At 54.6% G+C, this 19,011-nt stretch overlaps 2 protein-coding genes across 8 annotated transcripts in view; one reads left to right on the forward strand and one right to left on the reverse strand.

The window, feature by feature from the left end:
• B4GALNT3 (beta-1,4-N-acetyl-galactosaminyltransferase 3) overlaps positions 1-8,634 on the forward strand; it is a 101,126-nt gene extending 92,492 nt beyond the window's left edge. For all 4 annotated transcript variants that reach the window (XM_073020321.1, XM_073020319.1, XM_073020318.1 and 1 more), the window contains 6 exons: positions 1,751-2,070; positions 2,791-2,944; positions 3,199-3,271; positions 3,684-3,837; positions 4,469-4,595; positions 6,471-8,634. In XM_073020321.1, the coding sequence (XP_072876422.1) occupies positions 1,751-2,070; positions 2,791-2,944; positions 3,199-3,271; positions 3,684-3,837; positions 4,469-4,595; positions 6,471-6,579 (937 nt within the window). In that variant the 3' untranslated portion in view covers positions 6,580-8,634. The remainder of the gene's footprint in view (positions 1-1,750; positions 2,071-2,790; positions 2,945-3,198; positions 3,272-3,683; positions 3,838-4,468; positions 4,596-6,470) is intronic.
• Positions 8,635-9,421: 787 nt separating this feature from the next.
• NINJ2 (ninjurin 2) overlaps positions 9,422-19,011 on the reverse strand; it is a 96,925-nt gene continuing 87,335 nt past the window's right edge. For all 4 annotated transcript variants that reach the window (XM_007967105.3, XM_037988418.2, XM_007967106.3 and 1 more), the window contains exons 2-4: positions 11,042-11,273; positions 10,323-10,507; positions 9,422-9,787 (exon numbers count right to left, since the gene is read on the reverse strand). In XM_007967105.3, coding sequence (XP_007965296.2) covers positions 10,341-10,507; positions 11,042-11,273 — 399 coding nt within the window. In that variant the 3' untranslated portion in view covers positions 9,422-9,787; positions 10,323-10,340. The remainder of the gene's footprint in view (positions 9,788-10,322; positions 10,508-11,041; positions 11,274-19,011) is intronic.

Raw genomic sequence — 19,011 nt, forward strand, 5'->3', positions numbered from 1 at the left:
AAAAAAAAAAAAAAAGTGTGTTTACAGTGTTGTGCAGCCATCACCATTGCCAAATTCCAGAACATTTTCTTCACCTTTGAAAGAAACTATATTGGCCAGGCACAGTGGCTCACACCTGTAATCCTAGCACTTTGGGAGACTGAGGCGGGCAGATCTCTTGAGGTCAGGAGTTTGAGACCAGCTTGACCAACATAGTGAAACCCCGTCTCTACTAAAAATACAAAAATTAGCCAGGCACGGTGGTACACACCTGTTTCCCCAGCTACTTGGGAGGCTGAGGCAGGAGAATCCCTTGAACCTGGGAGGTGGAGGCTGCAGTGAACTGAGATCACACCATTGCACTCCAGCATGGGCGACAGAGTGAGACTCTGTCTCAAAAAAAAAAAAAAAGAAACCGTATATGTTAGTGGTTACTTCCCATTGCTCCTCTTACCCCCGATAGTACCTGGCAATAACTACTTTCCTTTCTAGCTCTATGGATTCTCCTATTCTGGACATTTTGTACAAATAGAACCATATTATATGTGGCCTTTATATTTGGCTTTTTGTGCTTAGCAGAAAGTTCACTCAGCAAAAGTTTCCTTCATGTTGTAGAACGTATTAAATGCTTGATTCCTCTGTATTGCCGAGTGATACTCTATTTTGTGGATAGACAACATTTTGTGTTTCTATCCATCAGTTAAAGGACATTTGGGTTGTTTCTACTTTTTGACTATTACAAATAAAATGCTGCAATGAACATTCATGCGTAAGCTTTTATGTGAACATACTTTCAGTTATCTTGGGTATATATCTAGGAGCAGAAGTTCTGGGTCATATGGTAACTCTCTTTAGCACATTGAGGAACTACCACTCTGCTTTTCGAATCAACTGCATCATTTCACATTCCCATCAGCAGTGTATGAAGATTCCAGTTTTTCTACGTCCTTATCAACACTTGTTTCTTTTCATTTCATTGGCTTTGTTTTATTTATTTTTTATTTTTATTTTATTTATTTATATATGTTTTTGAGATGGAGTCTCTCTCTGTCGCCCAGGCTGGAGTGCAGTGGCGTGATCTCAGCTCACTGCAAGCTCCGCCTCCCGGGTTCACGCCATTCTCCTGCCTCAGACTCCCGAGTAGCTGGGACCACAGGCGCTCGCCACTGCACCTGGCTAATTTTTTGTATTTTTAGTAGGGACGGGGTTTCACCTTGTTAGCCAGGATGGTCTCGATCTGCTGACCTTGTGATCCGCCCGCCTCGGCCTCCCAAAGTGCTGGGATTACAGGTGTGAGCCACCGCGCCCGGCATTGTGTTTTGTTTTAGATAGCCATCCTGATGAGTGTGAAATGGTATCACCTTGTGGTTTTGATTTTTATTTCTCTACTGACTAATGATTTAGAGCCAACCAATTGATATTTATCTTATAACTCATTTTGTCTTATGGAATGTTGATGCGACCATTTTTATGGAGGTTTCTCAAGGAACCTCTTCAGTGTGACCCCTCTTACTCACCTCATGTGCTTAGAATCTGGGAGCTGTGAGAGACCTTCGAGATCATCACAGTTCAGTAGGTACATTTTTAAAGACCGAGGCAGCAAACCCCGGACAGATTGTGAATCTTGCCTGAGGCCCTACAGCCAACCAGTGGCAAAGCTGGGACAAAAACCAGGGTCTCCCGACAATTAGCCTTGCAGGCTTCTGACACAATATGCCACCCTCACAGTGTGGAAAGGAGTTACTCAACCTCCCCACGCTTTCTGCCGTAGGAGGTACCAGCTACAGCGTATTGTGAACGTGGAGAAGCGTCAGGACCAGCTACGTGGCGGCCGCTACCTCTTGGAGCTTGAACTGTTGGAACAAGGCCAGCGCGTGGTGCGGATCTCGGAATATGTGTCTGCACGAGGCTGGCAGGGCATCAGCCCAGCTGGTGGGGAGGAGGCTGAGGCCCGGAACCTGCAAGGCCTGGTCTGGGACCCACACAGCCGTCGGAGACAGGTCCCGAATACCCGGGCCCAAGACCCCAAGCTGTGCTGGCCCCAGGGTTTCTCCTGGAATCACCGAGCCGTGGTCCACTTCGTTGTGCCTGGTGAGCCTCGAGCCGAGCCTCGGCATCTCAGGGAAGGGGTCCTAGCACTGTCGGGAGTGCCCACATCTGCTTTCACTGAGTTGATCCCATAAGCATCATTCTGAGAAAGAGCACCCTATGGCTGAGGAAACTGAGGCTCACAACAGGAAAGTGACTAGTTTAAGGTTATGTGGCTAGGAAATGTTGGTGCTGAAAACAAACCCTGCCTCACAGGCCAGCGCTCGCTCTTTCACACTGGCTTTCAGGGTTGGGTGTGATGACCGGGGTTGCTGGCACGGCGGATGATCGTTGGTCTGGGGAAGTAAGACAGGGAGGTACTTAATGAAGTGATTAGCAGGGTTTTATATGAGAAGGAGGAACACACAACAGGCAGGGGTGTAACAATGGAGATAGCACGATGGGGATAGGACAGGTAACGGTTTCACTAGTAGAACATGGCAGGGCTCCTGACGACGAGCCTCAGCCAAGGCCTTCTCGTGGGCCTCCTGCCTGGGAGGAGGGTACGTGGGGAGCAGGATGCAGAGGCCCCCTTAACCGGTGAGCACTCCCTCTGCCTCGTGTCTCAGTGCTGCGTTGCCAATGGTTTTGCAGAGTTGCGCTGTCCCCTCAGCCGAGGTCTGATGGGCCCTCCTGACTCACGTGGGAACTGGGAGTGGAGGCCTCATCCGCTCATCTTTGCCTTGTCTGTGTTTCTCTCTCCTGCCTGACCCCCCGGGGTAGTGAAGAACCAGGCACGCTGGGTACAGCAATTCATCACAGACATGGAAAACCTGTTCCAGGTCACCGGCGACCCACACTTCAACGTCATCGTCACTGACTATAGCAGTGAGGACATGGATGTTGAGACGGCGCTGAAGAGGTCCAAGCTGCAGAGGTGAGGGGGACCGCCTGCCAGCGGGTGACGTGGGCCACGTCTGTCCTAAAGCCCTAGGGCTGCTGGATCCAGGGGAGAGCCAGGAGTCCTGCCCAGCCTTCCTCATTCCTAGTCTCCAACTTTTCCCGGAGGGCTCACCTGCCCACAATCCCTTCTCGGGAGCACACATCATCTCTATTCTGTGCCTGCCAACTTCCTCCAGGGGACCACCACGGCTAAGTCCCGACGCTCAGCCCTCTCTCCCCTTCCTGCAGCTACCAGTACGTGAAGCTAAGTGGAAACTTTGAACGCTCAGCTGGACTTCAGGCTGGCATAGACCTCGTGAAGGTAAAGAAAGGGCTTGCAAGATGGAATTAAAGGCTGGTTAAGAGGTAGAGAGACACTCGGGGTGTATGGGGTGGTGAGCCCCTCAGGGAGGACAGGAGTGAGGACACAGGAGGGCCTCTCTGCTGGGCTGCAGGCCAGTGCCAGGGTGGGACCAGCAGAGCACAGTGGAGCATTTGCCCAGTTGTCCAGGGTCCTTGGAGCCCGTAAAGAGTGGGGAGGAGTCAGAATTCACTCTGATGGTTAAGAACTATGCTCCGATGTTCAGCACTGTGGATCTCTGCCCAGCAGTTGGTTTTGTGGGAGTTTGTGAATCACGTCAATAGGGAAGACTCCGAGGCTTCTCCTAGAGGGTGGCCTGACCTCCTAGCTCTGGTCTGCAGGGTCTGCTGACCCTGCCCACATCTGTCCCCAGGACCCGCACAGCATCATCTTCCTCTGTGACCTCCACATCCACTTCCCAGCTGGAGTCATCGATGCCATTCGGAAGCACTGCGTGGAGGGAAAGATGGCCTTTGCCCCCATGGTGATGAGGCTGCATTGTGGGGCCACCCCCCAGTGGCCTGAGGGTGAGTCCTGCTCAGACTGGGGAGGGAGGAAAGACTTGTCTGATCTTGGCTCTTAACTCCAGAGCTGGGAATAGTCCTATCTATGAGCGTCAGCATCCTCCTCCCCTGCCCCACCCTGCCCTCCTGTGGCCTTCACTCCCCTGGAAAACTCACCAGACAGGCTCCCCGTGGGCTGAGCTGACAGCCACACAGCAGATGCAGCAGTGCACACCTCCTGCCTCATCTTCTCCTTCATTCATTCATCACACATTTACTAAGCACTGCTGTGTGCCAGATGCTGTGCCCTGTGAGGATCCACAGATGGAAAGGTAGGCTCCCTGCCCGTGGAAAGGGAAATGGGCAGGTAAACGGACACACAGCTGTGTCTTCAGTGGCTGCCACTGTCCGATCCCTTTGTGGGGCCGTCGTCAGCCCGTGGGCACAGCCTGGAGTCACTGCTGAGCCCTGAACCTCAGTTAGGGGGTTTTCCTCCAAAACAGGGAAAGTACTTGTTCAGCTAAGACGGTTTTCAGCCTCCCTCACCCCCAGCCTCCGACTTTCGGAAGACGCTCTAGGCACACAGCCTGGAAGCCCCCTTCCTTCCTCCTCTGGCCTCTGGCTCATCTCACCCGAAGCTCCTGTCTGTCCACAGGCTACTGGGAGGTGAATGGGTTCGGGCTGCTTGGCATCTACAAGTCTGACCTGGACAGGATTGGGGGCATGAACACCAAGGAGTTCCGAGACCGCTGGGGCGGGGAAGACTGGGAGCTGCTGGACAGGTGACTGGGAAGAGGAGGGCATCCGCGAGGCCTGGGAATTCCGTCCCTTCAGGCGCTCTAGGCAGGCAGCCAGGCCACAGCAGCCTGGCCGTGCCCCTCGGCTGCGGAGTCCCAGTGCGCGGTAAAGAGCACTGAACTCGGAGGACGCCCTCAAATCGCTGGCCTCGCTGGGACTCAGTTTCTCTATTAGAGGGGTGTGATTCGCCCTCTGTCTGTGTCACAGGGTTGGTGTGAAAATTAACATGCCCGGTACACTGTGTAGCAGGTATATCGAGTGTAGACATAAACCGTCATGTTCTCAGCACCAGGCAGGGCACTGTGGGAGACTGCGTCCTCCCCGGCCCGAGGGTAGCGCACCTCCCTCAGCTGCCGAGCGGGGAGCCCAGAGTTGTGGGAATGGATAAGCAGACCTGACAAAGGTCAGGAAAGACTTTGGGGCCAGCAGAAGAGACAGTGTAGACCACTAAAGGGCAAGAGGATATCCAGGAGGTGCCGAGTCATGAGACACCAAGGGACCCGGGGGTTTGGAGCAGGAGTAAAGGCTCAATGAGATGTAAAGCCTCAGAGGAGAACAGAGTAGAAGCTGCTGCCTTGGCAGGTGGACAAGGAGAGCAAGATTGGGCAGGGACACCAGGCCATGGGTGGTGAGGAGGCGGAGGCCATTCTGTGTGAGGTTCCTCTTTCGAGAAATGTGCTGCCAAGAGAAGGGGCAGAGAGCGGATGCCACCTTGAGATCTGAGCCTACGGGGAGCGAGCAAAGGAGAAGGGAGGGTACCCTTCAGAAGGCTCCAAGTGCTGGAACAGCGTCTACAGGAGGTGGACGGGGCAAGGTCAGGAGCACTGGGGGCAGAACCTTGACACGAAGGCGCTCACTTCTCGAGAGGCAGGACAAAATGCATCCACCAGGTACCAGGTCCCTACACTTGGCAGGCCGTCCACATCCGTTACCTTGTTTATTTCTCCCCAGACCTCAGTGAGGTAGGCGTCATGATCTCCGTTTTCCAGATGACAAGACTGAGTCTTGAAGAGAAGCTGATAACTTGCCCCAAATCTCACTCATTAAAGTGTTCGAGGCTTGAAAACTAGCCTCGTTTTTTCCCGTTGAGGGAAGAAAGAAGAGGGTGACAAACTAAGAGAATTTGAGGTGAAAAGGGGGAAGTTAAAGGAACTTAGATAACTGGGATCTCATAAAAAGGGTCTTAGATCAAAGGAGCCCCCAGGGCAGCTGGAAGCCTTGGTTTGGGAAGCCAGGTCCAGCAGTCAACTCCACCTCGAGGGCTTTTGCTGCGATGCACGGCTCCCGTGCAGCCCTGAACCTCCTGCCTCTTTGGACGCTCAGGAATCCAGGTCGGCCACTCTCGGCCCTGCCAGAAGTGCAGGCCTCCTTGTGGGAGGAACACCCTGCAGGCTGTGCATGCAGAAGAGGCACTGGGAGGGCCTGGGCGATGTCCCGGTGCAGCCCTGCCTCCCTCCGTCTGACGTGTCCCCTGGAGGCACTAGTTGTGGGCACTCAGAGTGTGCCAGGAGCTGTGCTGAGCCCTCAGCATCCATCCTTCTCGTCTTCACCATCTCTGATGTGTATATAGTATGTCCACTGTAATGATAGATAGAATTTTCTATCACACATTATCCTCTCATTACACATATGTGATAATCCTCCTGGAGATGAGCAGACAGGCTCTGAAAGAAGGCATGACTTACCCAGTCATGCAGCTGGATCCAAACCCAGGCCGCCTGGCTTCAAAGCCCACACCCTTCCACTGCACCTGCCTTCCCTGCCCCGTGGGGAGCGAGCAGAGGGTCTGTGGTAGAGGCGGAGGGGCCCCCCGGTGCCTCCTGTGCTTCTGTTGGCTCATCCGGCTCCTCCTCCTTCAGGATCCTCCAAGCGGGCCTGGAAGTGGAGCGTCTCTCCCTCAGGAATTTCTTCCATCACTTCCATTCCAAGCGAGGCATGTGGAGCCGCCGCCAGATGAAGATGCTGTAGCTGGAGGGTGTCTGCTGGGCCCAGCACTCCCTGCTCCTGGATTGGCAGCGGCTCCCCAGGGCCCTGCTGCTGTTCAGGGATGGGGAGTGGGGCGACGGCTGGTCCCCAAGAGGCCTCGAAGCTGACAGCCCACTCCACCTGGAGCTGTCCCCTCACAGAGGCAGGTTCCAGGGCTCCTGTCTCTGCTTCCTGAGCCTTCAGGAGGGAGGAATTTGAAAGAGAGGCCAGGACGGGCCACCTGCTCAGTTGAGAATGAGGACAGCTCCAGGAAGGAGAGATCCGGCTGAGCGACACCATCCTTATCGATGAAGGTGCACGGCCGTATCCACCAAGCGCTCCTCACACCAAGCGCTGACCACCAGACACTCTAGTGGACATATTTTATTGGGGGGCGGGGATTTTTAAAACAGAAAACCAAAACTGCTGTCCAGAGCGGGGGTGAGGCTGCCACTGAGGGACTGTCCGCACATGCGGACCTCCCACCCACTCCGATGTCCCTTGGGCATTGTGCCTGGCTGCGGGGCGGGTCCCATGTGGGGCCGTTCTCTGCTCCACCCCGGACTCGTGCCTTCCAGAGACACATCTCCCAGTAGCCACCAAACAGCTGGCCACTGATTAGGGCATTAACCTTCTCCGGATGGCTCACTTCAGACCAGAAGCACCGAACGGGCTGTTTCTGGCGCTTGGGCATTGGGAGGTGGGGAGCTGGTGGGCAGTGGGCTCGCCATTCCCTGGCACTGGACATTCAGGCCTGCAGAACAGGCAGGGTGAGGAAGGCAGGGGAGAGACGCCCTTTCCCCTCCCGGCGTGCCTGTGGGTGAGGCCTCCAGAGAGGACACGGAGAAGAGGTAAAGAGGATGGGGACATAATCTGTCAATTTCCTTAGACCAGAAGCGGGTGGGGGCTGGACAGAAAGGGATGAAAAGGGAAGTGGAAGCTGTGAGCCTCGCAGTCCAGCTCCGCTGCAGACCTGCCCTTCTGCAGGGAGAGCCCTGGCCCCCCGGGCCTTGCGTGGAAGAAGAGGAAAGGGTGTATGGGGGTGAAACCCTGGAGCAGGGACCAGGGTACAATCCAAGAAGGGTGCAGGATGAGAGGTTTGGGGAGGTGAGGACGCTGCCCTGAGATATCCCCTGGAAGCAGGGAGAGGAGTGGGGGCAGGAGGAACTGAAGGGTGGGGCGGTTTCAGGGAAAATAGCCCTTGGCCTTTTTAGCCGATGCCACCCTTTCTGTCACCTGGTGACCTTGTACTTCTCTTGCACTAATAACCCCCGGTGCTTTTGTGGCTGGGGGTTTTCCTGTTGCTGCTGCTGCCTCCGCCACTGCTGTGAATTTGTCCATGGTGCATCGGACGCTGGATCTTGAACTCCAGAGTCTGTTTAGGGAGGTGAGCACAGGGCTTGGGGAGGGGCGGCGGGGCCCAGAAGACCAGGCCACGGAGCCCCCGCTCCAGGCTGTGGCAGTCGAAACCACAGCACTGGAGCTGCAGGGTCTGCCTAGCGGGCTCTGCATTCCCCGAGAGCTCGCGTCTGGCAATGGGAGAATGGAGCCTGTGGAGAACCCTTTGGGGATCGGGGAGAATCCCTGCCTCCCTTTAAGGAATCATGAAGGACAAAGACTTTTGAGTTACAGGTTGTGGCTTAGGAAGGCCATACCTGCTCCCTGGGCTGTGGCGTTTTCTGTGCCCTGCTGAGGCCGACTGGCCGCTGGAGAAGGATCACGGGGCATAGGCTAGGGCTGCAGTTGGCCAGTGGGGCTGCCAGTTTCTTTCTGGGACCACTCTTGTCCTCAGGCATTGCACTGGAAGGCTGGAACCAGCCCAAACTGCCCACCTGCTTCACTTCCAATGGCCAGGAGCCAGCCCAGCCTACTACCCTGCCCACCACCCCTGCACCCTGGGCCAGTGCCTTGCATTTGATGTTTGTTACCTCCACACCATCTGCCTTAAGAGGAAGGGCCGGGCAAGGCCCCTACTCCCTAGAGAAATGTCTTGGGTAGGGGAGGGTATGGGATGGTGGGAGGGGAAGCATTAAATACAGCAACTTCTTAGAAAAAAAATAAGTGCTTGTCTTTTCCTGTTGCTCTTCATGGATGTAAAGGATTGGGCTGAGGGGCCCAGGTGAGCGTGCCAAGGACCCTCCCACACCACCCTCCACCTTTACCACAAGTGTGGTGCCTGCCGTGTGGGGATGGCCTTCTCTGCACTGTGGTTTACTCAGGAAGAAGACAACACTGTTCTGTCTGAGCAGCTCGCCGTGTCACAGACTAGGCGTTTTCTGTTCGGCAGATTGATGGAGGCTGGTGGTTTTAGCTGAGAAAAGCTATGGATGCCCTGGGTGGAGAAGGCTAGATATAAAGCCAGAATGGTTCGGTGAGCAGTTGAGAGAAGCCAAGGAACGGCTGCTTCTAAACCGGCAGACCGTCTAAAAATCATTTCTGTTTGAGCTGGCAGTGCGCTGCTAATGCTTTGCAGGTGCAGATCTACCTTCCTCATTACATTTGGCCCGGGCAAAGGTCAAAATGAGTTTGCAGTCCTTAAACACATGCCTAAGGGAAGCTGAGACTGAAAGCGAGAATAGCTCACAGCAGGTTCCTGGAGAAGATCGTGCATGTGTGTGTCCATCTGCAACGGACTCATCTACAGCGGATGCGGCAGATGACAATAAGCCCATCAGGGCCAGGAACACTGTGGCTCCGAGCAGAACCCACAGAGGAGGGAGTAATTTAAAAGGCTTCCCACCCTCCAGCCCTGGGGTTTGCGCTCTTGAGCCCTCTCCAAGGCACAGAGGGAGACCAGCCTGGATGCCTGAGCCTGCAGGACTAGACAAATACGTGGACTCAAGAGTGGATTTGAAGAAACCTTTATAGATATAGATTCCATTTTACAGAAAGGGAAAACTGAGGCCTAGAGCAGAAGGAAGCAGTAGGGTAGAGTCAGAACCAGAGTCCTTAAGCTGGGCAGACTTGGCTTAGGTCCAGGAATTGCTACCAGGGAGGTATGGCTGGCAGTACCTGCATGTGAGCTCAGGACTCCAGACCAAGATGGAAGTCCCTCACACCAATAACAAAAAAATCACTTTTTAACTCAGGTGCTGTGGGTAGGGAGCAAGGGCAGCTATACCATCCTTTCAGAAGCTCTCCCGGGCTGTGAAAAGTGCCCATGAGCCTGGCAGATCACGGAGGAAGGAGGTAGGAGTTCCAGGTCCAGTACCTGTTGGGGAAGCAGAGAAGAGGTAATGAGGGCAGGCCAGATTGGTGCCCCTCAACCTTCAGTGTGCCCAGGATGCACCTGGCCACCTTCCTCATGCACGCGCCTGCAGCCCGTCTGGAGCCCAGCCTGAGATTCTGCATTTCCAGCAAGCTCCTGAGTGGTTTGTGGATGCTGCTGGCCCAGGGACCACAGTCAGTAGCAAAGGCTGCTAGACAGTGGCAGGGAGAAATTCCCCATCTCCACCTTTCCTCTCACCGGAGGGGCAGAGTTAACCGCTAATGGCATCACCTCCACCCTGTCCCAGACCGTGGGAAACCCTGAGCTTAAGAACCGAGAGCCGCCCGTTAACACAGCAATGGGGCTTTGTGCAGGCCTTGCCGAGGCCAGGCTCTTGCAGATCCCCTCCTTGCTCTCGGAGCTACAGGCCTTCCACCTTTGTTTGGCAAGGGATCTGTTTCTTGCCCGAAAGCCCCAGAGGGGAGAGAAGGGCCACTTGGGGAGCCCCTGGAGCTAGGGTTCCCCCATCCTCCCTCACCTGGGTCCCAGGCTGTATTCAGAGAGGATTTCTTGAGGCCCTGGCAGTCAGGAAGCCTGTCTTGTGTGCCCCGAAGGCTGTAATGAAAACATTGATGACCACGGTGAAGAAGACCAAGACGGTGGCCACGTTGTTGAGCTGGTTGAGTCGCCACTGCTTTTCTACCTCATTCAGGTTCAGCCGTGCTGCAGGGAAGTGGAGTAGGAGGAAGGGTCAGAGATGGGGCCACAGCACGGAGCTGCCCCCACAACATCCACCAGAGTTTGGAGAGAGGGGCCCTTCAGAAACCCATGCGGCAGAAATCCAGGAAGGTGGTCGTCATCGGGCCGAAATGCCTGTGCCCTCGCCAAGCAGCACATGGGGCACCCTCGTGTGCTTCATCCCACCAGGATTTGGGAACTTAAGCTGGGTCCTCTAATCGTGGGATGAGTGCTCACGGAAGAAGCGGGTGAGCGGGTGAGCGAGTGGGTGAGTGAGCAGTTAGCGAGGTGCTGGCGCAGTCACTCAGCAGGTGCTGTGGAGCGTCTGCTCCGTGGGATACCAGGAGGTAGAACAGGAAGTTGTTCTTTGGGCCTGTGTTAGCAGAGGGCGCACTGCAGGTCAGTGTGTGGTTGCAAAGCTGCATGCGCCAATGCAGGGTGGCCCAGGGAACACGGGGGGCCTTTCTGCTGGCCGCAGGTGCCGAGGCAGAAGGTCTGACTGTGGGCTGGGCTCCTCACCGATGACCACGAGCAGGACGCCGATGGCCACCTGCAGGAAAAGAGAGAGGCTGAGGAGGGTGACCAGGGTGATGTAGTAGTGAGAGGACGGTCCCTGCTCCAGCACTGCCTTCAGCCGCATGGCGTTGGACATGAACAGGGCCACGTCCAGCATGCTCTCCGCCACGCTCTTCTTGGTGGCGTAATGGTTCAGGTTGATGGGCTGGCTCCTCCTGGGGTCGGAGCTTCCAGGCTGTAGGGGAGAGAGCACAGACTTACCAAGGGGGGCTCTGGAAGGGAAGAAGTTGACAGGTGGGAGACAGGAGAGGTTTTAAAGCTCTTTCCAAACTAGGTGGGAAGCTCAGGGCAAGTGACACCCTTCTCAGTTTCAGGGCCTGATAAAATTAAGGGTTGGACTAGAAAACCGGTAAGGACCTCTGCACTCTGGAATGACGTCCTGTTGCAGTTGGTATTTCCTGGAGAGTCGCCCCTTCCCTCACACCTTCGCACACCTGGCTGGAGAAAGCGGAGAGGGTTCTCTGCTGCTGGTAAAATGCACCTTCCTCATCCTATTCACTATTTTACCTGGGCCAGGCCTCAGCTTTGGGCTGTTTTCTTTTCCTTTGAGAGGAAAGCACCTGAGAAGGCAATAAAAGGAGCTTGGTGGCTTTGGGTGAGATAGAGAAAGGCATCTCCTCTCTGTAACGCCGTGGCCCCCAAGGCAGGGTGCACAGCTCAGCAGCTGGTCGTCGGCTGGATTTCCATCCCTCAGGAGCCCTGGAGCTGCCGCCCTGCCCAGGCACACGCTGTCAGCGTACACACGCATGCATGAGTGTGTGCACACAGTAATGCATACTAAACACTCTCAATTCGTTTTAATTATTACCTGTGGCTAGGATTTATTGAAGCGTAATTTACATTCGATTTGATTTTGAAGTGTAAACTAAAGCTTCTCAAGAAGCCACTAACTCCAAAAGACAGAATCACAATGTAGGGCATATGCTGTGGGCCTCTGGGTTCGGCCAAGAAATTCAGACTGGGCGCCATGGCCAAGGGCAATCGGCAGTCACTCAAGAGTACTTGGAAAATTGATTTAGCAGCGCTGCTTGGAACAGATTGGGCCAGGAAGGGCTAGAAGCAGGGAGAGTCATTTAAAAGTTACAGTCTTGATTTAGGATCAGAGTGAAAAGGAACTGAAGTGGAGCAAGGTGAGAAAGGAAGGAATGGAGGACTTTGCAAGATGCTACAGCCTGGAGGTAGGAAAGATGACCCAGCAGATCACCACGACAGGACGGATACCTGCTGAGTGGGGACAGATAAATGGATAGATGGATGCATGCCTATATATGCACAGTGATGCATACTAGTTAAACGCTCTTAATTTTTTTGGCTAGGATTTATTGAAGCATAATTTACATTTGATTTTGTTTTGAAGTATAAAGCTTCATGGATTAAGGGATGGATGGAGAGATTGGTGGGTGGATGGATGGATGGATGCGTAGATGATTGGATGGGCAGGTCTCAGAGGGTCTGGAATGTTCCTTGTACTTCGTGCAACCCCAGTAAGTCGCTTCACTTCTCTGTACCTCAGGGAGTTACACAGAGGACAGTTGATTTACACATAGGCTAACTGATTTAGCCTATCTCTCAGAACCTTTGGATTCTATGAGGATACCCTGCAATGAGGCCGGGTGCGATGGCTCATGCCCGTAATTCCAGCACTTTGAGAGGCCAAGGCAGGTGGATGACTTGAGGTCAGGAATTTGAGACTAGCCCGGCCAACATGGCAAAATCCCATCTCTACTAAAAATACAAAAAAATTAGCTGGGTGTGGTGGCGCATGCCTGTAATCCCAGCTACTCAGGACGCTGAGGCAGGAGAATCACTTGAATCAGGAGGCGGAGGTCGCAGTGAGCGGAGATTGCGCCGTTGCACTCCAGCCTGGGCGACAGCTTTGTCTCAAAACAAAAACAGAACTCTGAAATGCAGTTGTCTCCAGACTTTCTTGATAGTGTCATCTCAGCATTAAAAACTGTTTTGGCCATGCACGCTCAATACATGTACATTCTTCCATTATCAATTATACATCTTTTTATGGCACTAATATATATAGTAAAAAGTAGAAACATTTGAGAGGATTACATGACATTCAATATAAATAGAAGTTTAGTTTTCTTATCCTACAGTATGGCCTTGGGCACTCGTCTTTGGAGACCCAGCTCTAATCCACATGCCTGGCTACAGATTGGACCAGTCCTCTCCTAGGCCAACAGAAGGGGGCCTCTCTTCCCCAGTCCTTCTCCTAAAGTTTGCCTTCAAAGCTCAGCCTAATGTCTCCACCCTGCTCTTCTCACTTCCTTTCCCAGCTCCTGGCCCTTTGCTCTGTTTGCCAGGAGGGTATGCACGCACAGACACATTCAAGAGGCACGGGGTGCTCATGGGTGCTAACAGCACCTGCTCTGACGGAATCCCCCCTGGCAGCCTGTGCCCCGCAGGCTGCCCCTCTCTGACTCTGTGGACCAGTCACTGGAGGATCAAGCACACAGGAGTGGCTCTTTGACCACACTCCAGGCCACCAGCTTCCTACACGGGGCAGTTCCCTGCACCTGGGTTGTTCATTATCAAGATTCCAAGTGTCCTCAACTTCTGGTCGGGGCAGGACTCATCGAGGGTAATCAGGAGTGTGCACTTTGGTCATTGGAGCAATTTAAACACTTTCCCTGGGAGATTAGAATGGAGACCAGCGGGTAGCATTCATTCAATAGATTAAGTGTACATGCCAGGCGGTGCTCGGGGCTGTGAGGACCCCAATGCCGAACATGGCATAGTTGCTGCCCCTCCCCGGGATCCTGGGTAAGCACTGGGCCACAGGCTGCTCGCAACAGGCCCTGGCAAGCTCCTTTTGACGGCCACCAAAATCAGGCTGGGGTCCGGGGCCCACAGAAATGAGGAAAACGTCCGTAGGCACGAAAGGAATGGAGTGCTCACTCTCTCTCCCCGTCTTCCTTCGTGTTTGATTTTGCCGGGGCCGGGGTTTCAGCTGGTGCTGGGGGCAGCCAGTGAGGTTGGAGGAGGTAGGGACAGAGGGGGAGTGAGGAGCTGCATGAACTTGGGAGGCCACACACAGCATTCAGGGCCTTTGGAAATCCAGTTCAAGCAGGGCCGGCTTGTCTAGGGCCAGCTGGCCTGGTTGGTTAGGGCCAGGGATCCCAGGGCCAACTAGCCCATTTGGTGAAGTTTTGTCCTCGGTCCCCAAGAGCACTCATTAGGCAAGAGAGTCTCACCCCCTGCCCCCAAATTCAAAGTGCCTCTGCCCAGGCTCAGCTGTGCCCCCTGGCCTCCCTGCCCCATGGCTGTGCCACCCCTCCTCTCTCTTCCCCATCCTCCAGTTTGTCCGTAGCAGCAAGCTTTGCCCTTTCTCCTCCTTCCTGGTCTAGCTTAGAGGAAGACAGACCCCCTTCCCCCCACATTTGTTAACAGTGAACAAAACCTTAAACCCAGACCTCTAGTGGGATGTGTTGAGCACTGACCAGTTAGTGGGGGAAGAGGCGGCAGTGGGTGGAAGGGCTGAGCACTTGGGCCACACAGGTCTTCCCAAACCTCTATGGAAAGTATTGCTATTTGTAAGTTTTAACAGAGCGGGTTGGCTTTTGTTGTTAAATGCATCTAAAAGCCATTGTTTCGCAGAGGATGTGAGGCTCGCAGTGTGTTCAGGGGGTGCGCCTCCCCCTTTCCTCTCTCTCAGGCCGACTCAGGACCGCCTTGAACTGCGGGTGCTGGGCGGGGTCTCGGCCCCGCGGGCGCCAGTTCCCCGAGTGTCCACACGGTGGCGCGCAGGGTCCGGGGAAGCGGCGGGACCGCGGCCGCCGGACGGTGTCTCCGCCCCGGGAACCCACGCGCAGGACGGGGTTGGTGTGAAACCGGGACCCCTCCGAGGCCCGGGACAGGAGCCTCGCCCGCGAGTCCGGACGGGCCGAACTAAAACCCTCCAAGCACGCGTGTCAAGCCAGAGCTCAAGAATCAGCCAGAGCTGAAGTGGAGCCACGTGGGGTGGGGAGACGAGAAGGGCGGGGCGTCCGGCGCCACCTGCAGCCCGGGGCCGGCGCGTGGAAAGGCGGGCAGAGGCCTGGACCTGGGGGCCTGGAGAGGGGCCCTTTCATTGCAACGTCTGTAAAAGCAGGGAACGGGTTTCTCTATCCTTGCGGGCCAGTTTAGGTGCAGCCCTGCGCAGAGGCAGGGGGATGGATGAAATGACCCGAGGGCCCTCCCTTAAGTGGGAGGAGTGGACCAGATAAAGCCCTAAACCCTGCAGGGGGCCATCCTTTCGCCCACAGCCAGGGACTGGCAGCAACTCCACAGGGACCAGGGTGACCCAGGCGTGGGGAGCGCAGCAGGGTGGCCCCCGCTCCTGCACGGAGGAGCTGGCCCTTTAAGGCCAGGCCCAGGCGGGTCGGGAACAGAGACCCGGGAATGTGGGCTGGACTGAGGAGCAGAGCCACCCGCATGAGTCATTCGTGTTTCACCGGACTCTTCACAGCTGGCTCTCGCTTGCCGCCCTCCCCGTGCCCTGGCCCTGGCCTCTGCGCCCTCCCTGCAGAGCTGGCCCGGGTGGGCTGGCGGCCTCCACCCGCCACAAGCACACAGGGCTCTGCCCACTCCCGGCCCCTTTCGTGTTGATCCTCGAGGAGCAGGGGCCGGTGGGCTAGGATTCCGGGCCCAACTCTGCCTCTGGGCTTGGCACTTTGGTGGTCAGTTTCCACATCTATAAAACTGGAGGAAGATCCTGTCTCTGGAGGGCAGAGGCCACGGACAGACAGAACCACACTTTGCTCCTCCACAGAAGGACGGACGGAATCCAAGCGGTCCCCATTTTCCCAGCCTGAGATCCCTCTGTCACTGAGGCTGGCTCTGGTCTCATTCTGCCCCACCCTGCTCACCCCTCCCCTGCCACTCAAGAGAAGCAGGACACTGACCCAAGACTCATTGCTTTGGGCTCCCAGAGCCCCTGTTCAAGGCGCGGTTGCCTGTGGGAAAGGCTGCCCATCAAAATCTGCCCGACCCATGACAGACGGGGCATTTGGGGCGGCAGGAAGCTGGAGCCCGGCGAGTGCAGGGAAGGTGGGAGTAGATCCAGAGTTTGATCTGGACGCCTCTGGGCCTCTGGGCAACAAGAGGACATGGGTTCGGTGATTGGCATGGGATTAGGCAGGGGGTGGGGGACACCACAGACCCAGCGGTTGCCAGTTTGCCCCGTTCCTGGGCCTGCCCAGCACAGTCATTTTCCTCCCTCTTCCACACCCTCCTCTCTCATTCCAGCTCAGACTTCCCTGTCACCTAGGCCTCTTGCCAAGTCCCAGCTCCTCAGGCTGCTGCAATTCCATCCCTTGAAGTCAAGGATTGCTTCATTGTTTTCCCAGACAGCCCTTTATCCCTTAATCCTTGTTGGCCTATATTTTTGTTTATTTACAGAACTTAGGTTGGATAGGAAAGGAATGCCTTTTTTGACAGAAAAGTAAACATGTTTTTACATTGTTTATCGACATTATGGTCAGCGGAGACCATAAGCTCCAACAGATCATTCTGCTCTTTCTTGGAAACAAGATTACAGGGCTGTTCTCCCAGAGGGCCATGGAGGTTGGGTAGACCCCAGAGTGGTAAGTAGCTGCCCTGCCGAAAAGCCATGGAGCCCACAAATCTGTGTTTAGGCCCTGGGGCCTGTGGCAGGCAGTGTGTGTCCCATGGGAAGGTGCAGGCTGGTGAGGGGGCGTTGTAGCAGCCCAGAGGGTGTCACCAAAGGCACCTTGACCACATTCCAGCTCTGCTTTAATGACTGAACAAGCCGGGGCCCGGAGCACTGGACTCCTTTTCTTATCTGTGAGACTGAAGGGACTGGAACACAGGCTTCCTTGGGTCCTTCCTAGCACGGAGTGGTCTAGGGATGGGAAAGCCGGCTCTGAGTGGAGAATCCCCGGGGCCGAGGACATCGCTGAGAGGCAGCTGCAGGGCATAGGTGACCCTCTCATGAGTCATTCCTGCCAGCCCCGAGAAGACCCGCATGGGAGCTTCCTGTGTGCCAGCTCACACTCAGGGCTACACACTAAACAGGCCCAGAGGAACAGGGGCCAGTGGCCCTTCTGGTGGCCTCAAAATGACCGACTGCCCGGGAAAGCCAAGCCTCCCTCGAGAAGGAGACAGTGGTGACCTAGGCTTTTGGAAAGCTGATTTCTCACAAAGGGAAAGGGTGGGTCCCAGCCTGGGAAGAGTGATTTGTTCAAAGGAAGGGGCTTAGGTGAGCTTTTAATTCGGTGTCAGTCCTTGTCAGAATTCAGCTGGGAAGGGTGCCTGGGCCTGTCCCGCTGTGCACACACATAGTGGGCTCTCAGTGCATGGGAACAATGGTGGTTCCCACCTACAGAGGACATACCTTGTGCCTGGAACAGGGTTAAACACAGAACATGAGTCACCTTATGTAGTCCTCACAACAGTTCTACGAAGTAGGTGAGGGTATCGTCATCACAGTTGAGAAAATAGAGGCTCAGAGAGACTAAGTAACTTGCCCGCGATTACACGACAGTTTTTAATTCCAATCCTCTATGTGCCGGAGCCTGTAATTTTTATTTATTTAATTTAATTAATTAACTTATTTATTTATTTTTGCGACAGAGTTTCACTCTTGTTGCCTAGGCTGGAGCGCAATGGCACAATCTCGGCTCACTGCAACCTCCCCCTCCTGGGTTCAAGCAATTCTCCTGCCCCAGCCTCCCGAGTAGCTGGGATTACAGGTGTGTGCCACCACGCCCAGCTAATTTTTGCATTTTTAGTAGGGACAGGGTTTCACCATATTGCCCGGGCTGGTCTCGAACTCCTGACCTCAGGTGATTCACCTGCCTCAGCCTCCCAAAGTACTGGGATTATAGGCGTGAGCGACCACGCCAGGCCCAGAGCCTGTAATTTTCACCCTTACTCTACTGCCCCCAAGAAGTAGAAGACATACTTCCTACTCCAAGGAGTTTAAGATCTAAAGATAAACACAGCCTGGCTGGGTGTGGCAGCCCATGCCTATACTCCCAGCTATTTAGGAGGCTGTGATAGGAGAATTGCTTGAACCTCAGAGGTGGAGGTTGCAGTGGGACAAGATTGTACCACTGCACTCCAGCCTGGGCAACACTGCAAGACTCCGTCTCAAAGAAAAAAACAGATAAAAAACAAAAACATATGCAGCCTAAGATGAAAGAAGATTAGTCCCATAGGGTACACATGCAGACTTACTAAGAGGAGGCATGACCTCTACCTAAGTGAAACTTGCCCGAGGCTTTCCTGAATCTGCAGTAGGGCTATCTGCTGCCACAAAAGGGGCACTAGACCCAAAGGCAAAAGGCTTGGGTTCAAACTGGTAAGAAGGGACCTGGGTGACTGGAAGAATAGGGTTGAGAGAGGGAATTTTATCTGTACCTTTTGAATTTTGAACCGTGTGAATGAACTATCTTAAAAAATAAATTTGTGGCCGGGCAAGGTGGCTCATGCCTGTAATCCCAGCAGTTTGGGAGGCTGAGGTGGGCAGATCACCTGAGGTCAGGAGTTCGAGACCAGCCTGGCCACATGATGAAACCCCGTCTCGACTAAAAATACAAAATCAGCTGGGTGCATGCTTGTAATCCCAGCTACTTGGGAGGCTGAGGCAGGAGAATCGCTTGAACCTGGGAAGGCAGAGGTTGCAGTGAGCCGTGAGCCGAGATGGTGCCACTGTACTCCAGCCTGGGTAACAAGAGCAAAACTCTATCTCTAAAATAAATAAATAGGCCAGGTGTAGGGGGAGGTTGCAGTGAGCTGATATTGTGCCACTGCACTCCAGCCTGGGTGACAGAGCGAGACTCCATCTCAAAAATAAATCAATCAATAAATTGGTAACAAAAGCAAATACGCACTCTGCTACGGTCTGAATGTGCTCCCTAAAGTTTATGGGTTGGAAACTTAACCCCTGCTGTAATAAT

The sequence above is a fragment of the Chlorocebus sabaeus genome, chromosome 11 (genome assembly GCF_047675955.1).
Source record: "Chlorocebus sabaeus isolate Y175 chromosome 11, mChlSab1.0.hap1, whole genome shotgun sequence".
Classification (NCBI taxonomy): domain Eukaryota; kingdom Metazoa; phylum Chordata; class Mammalia; order Primates; family Cercopithecidae; genus Chlorocebus; species Chlorocebus sabaeus.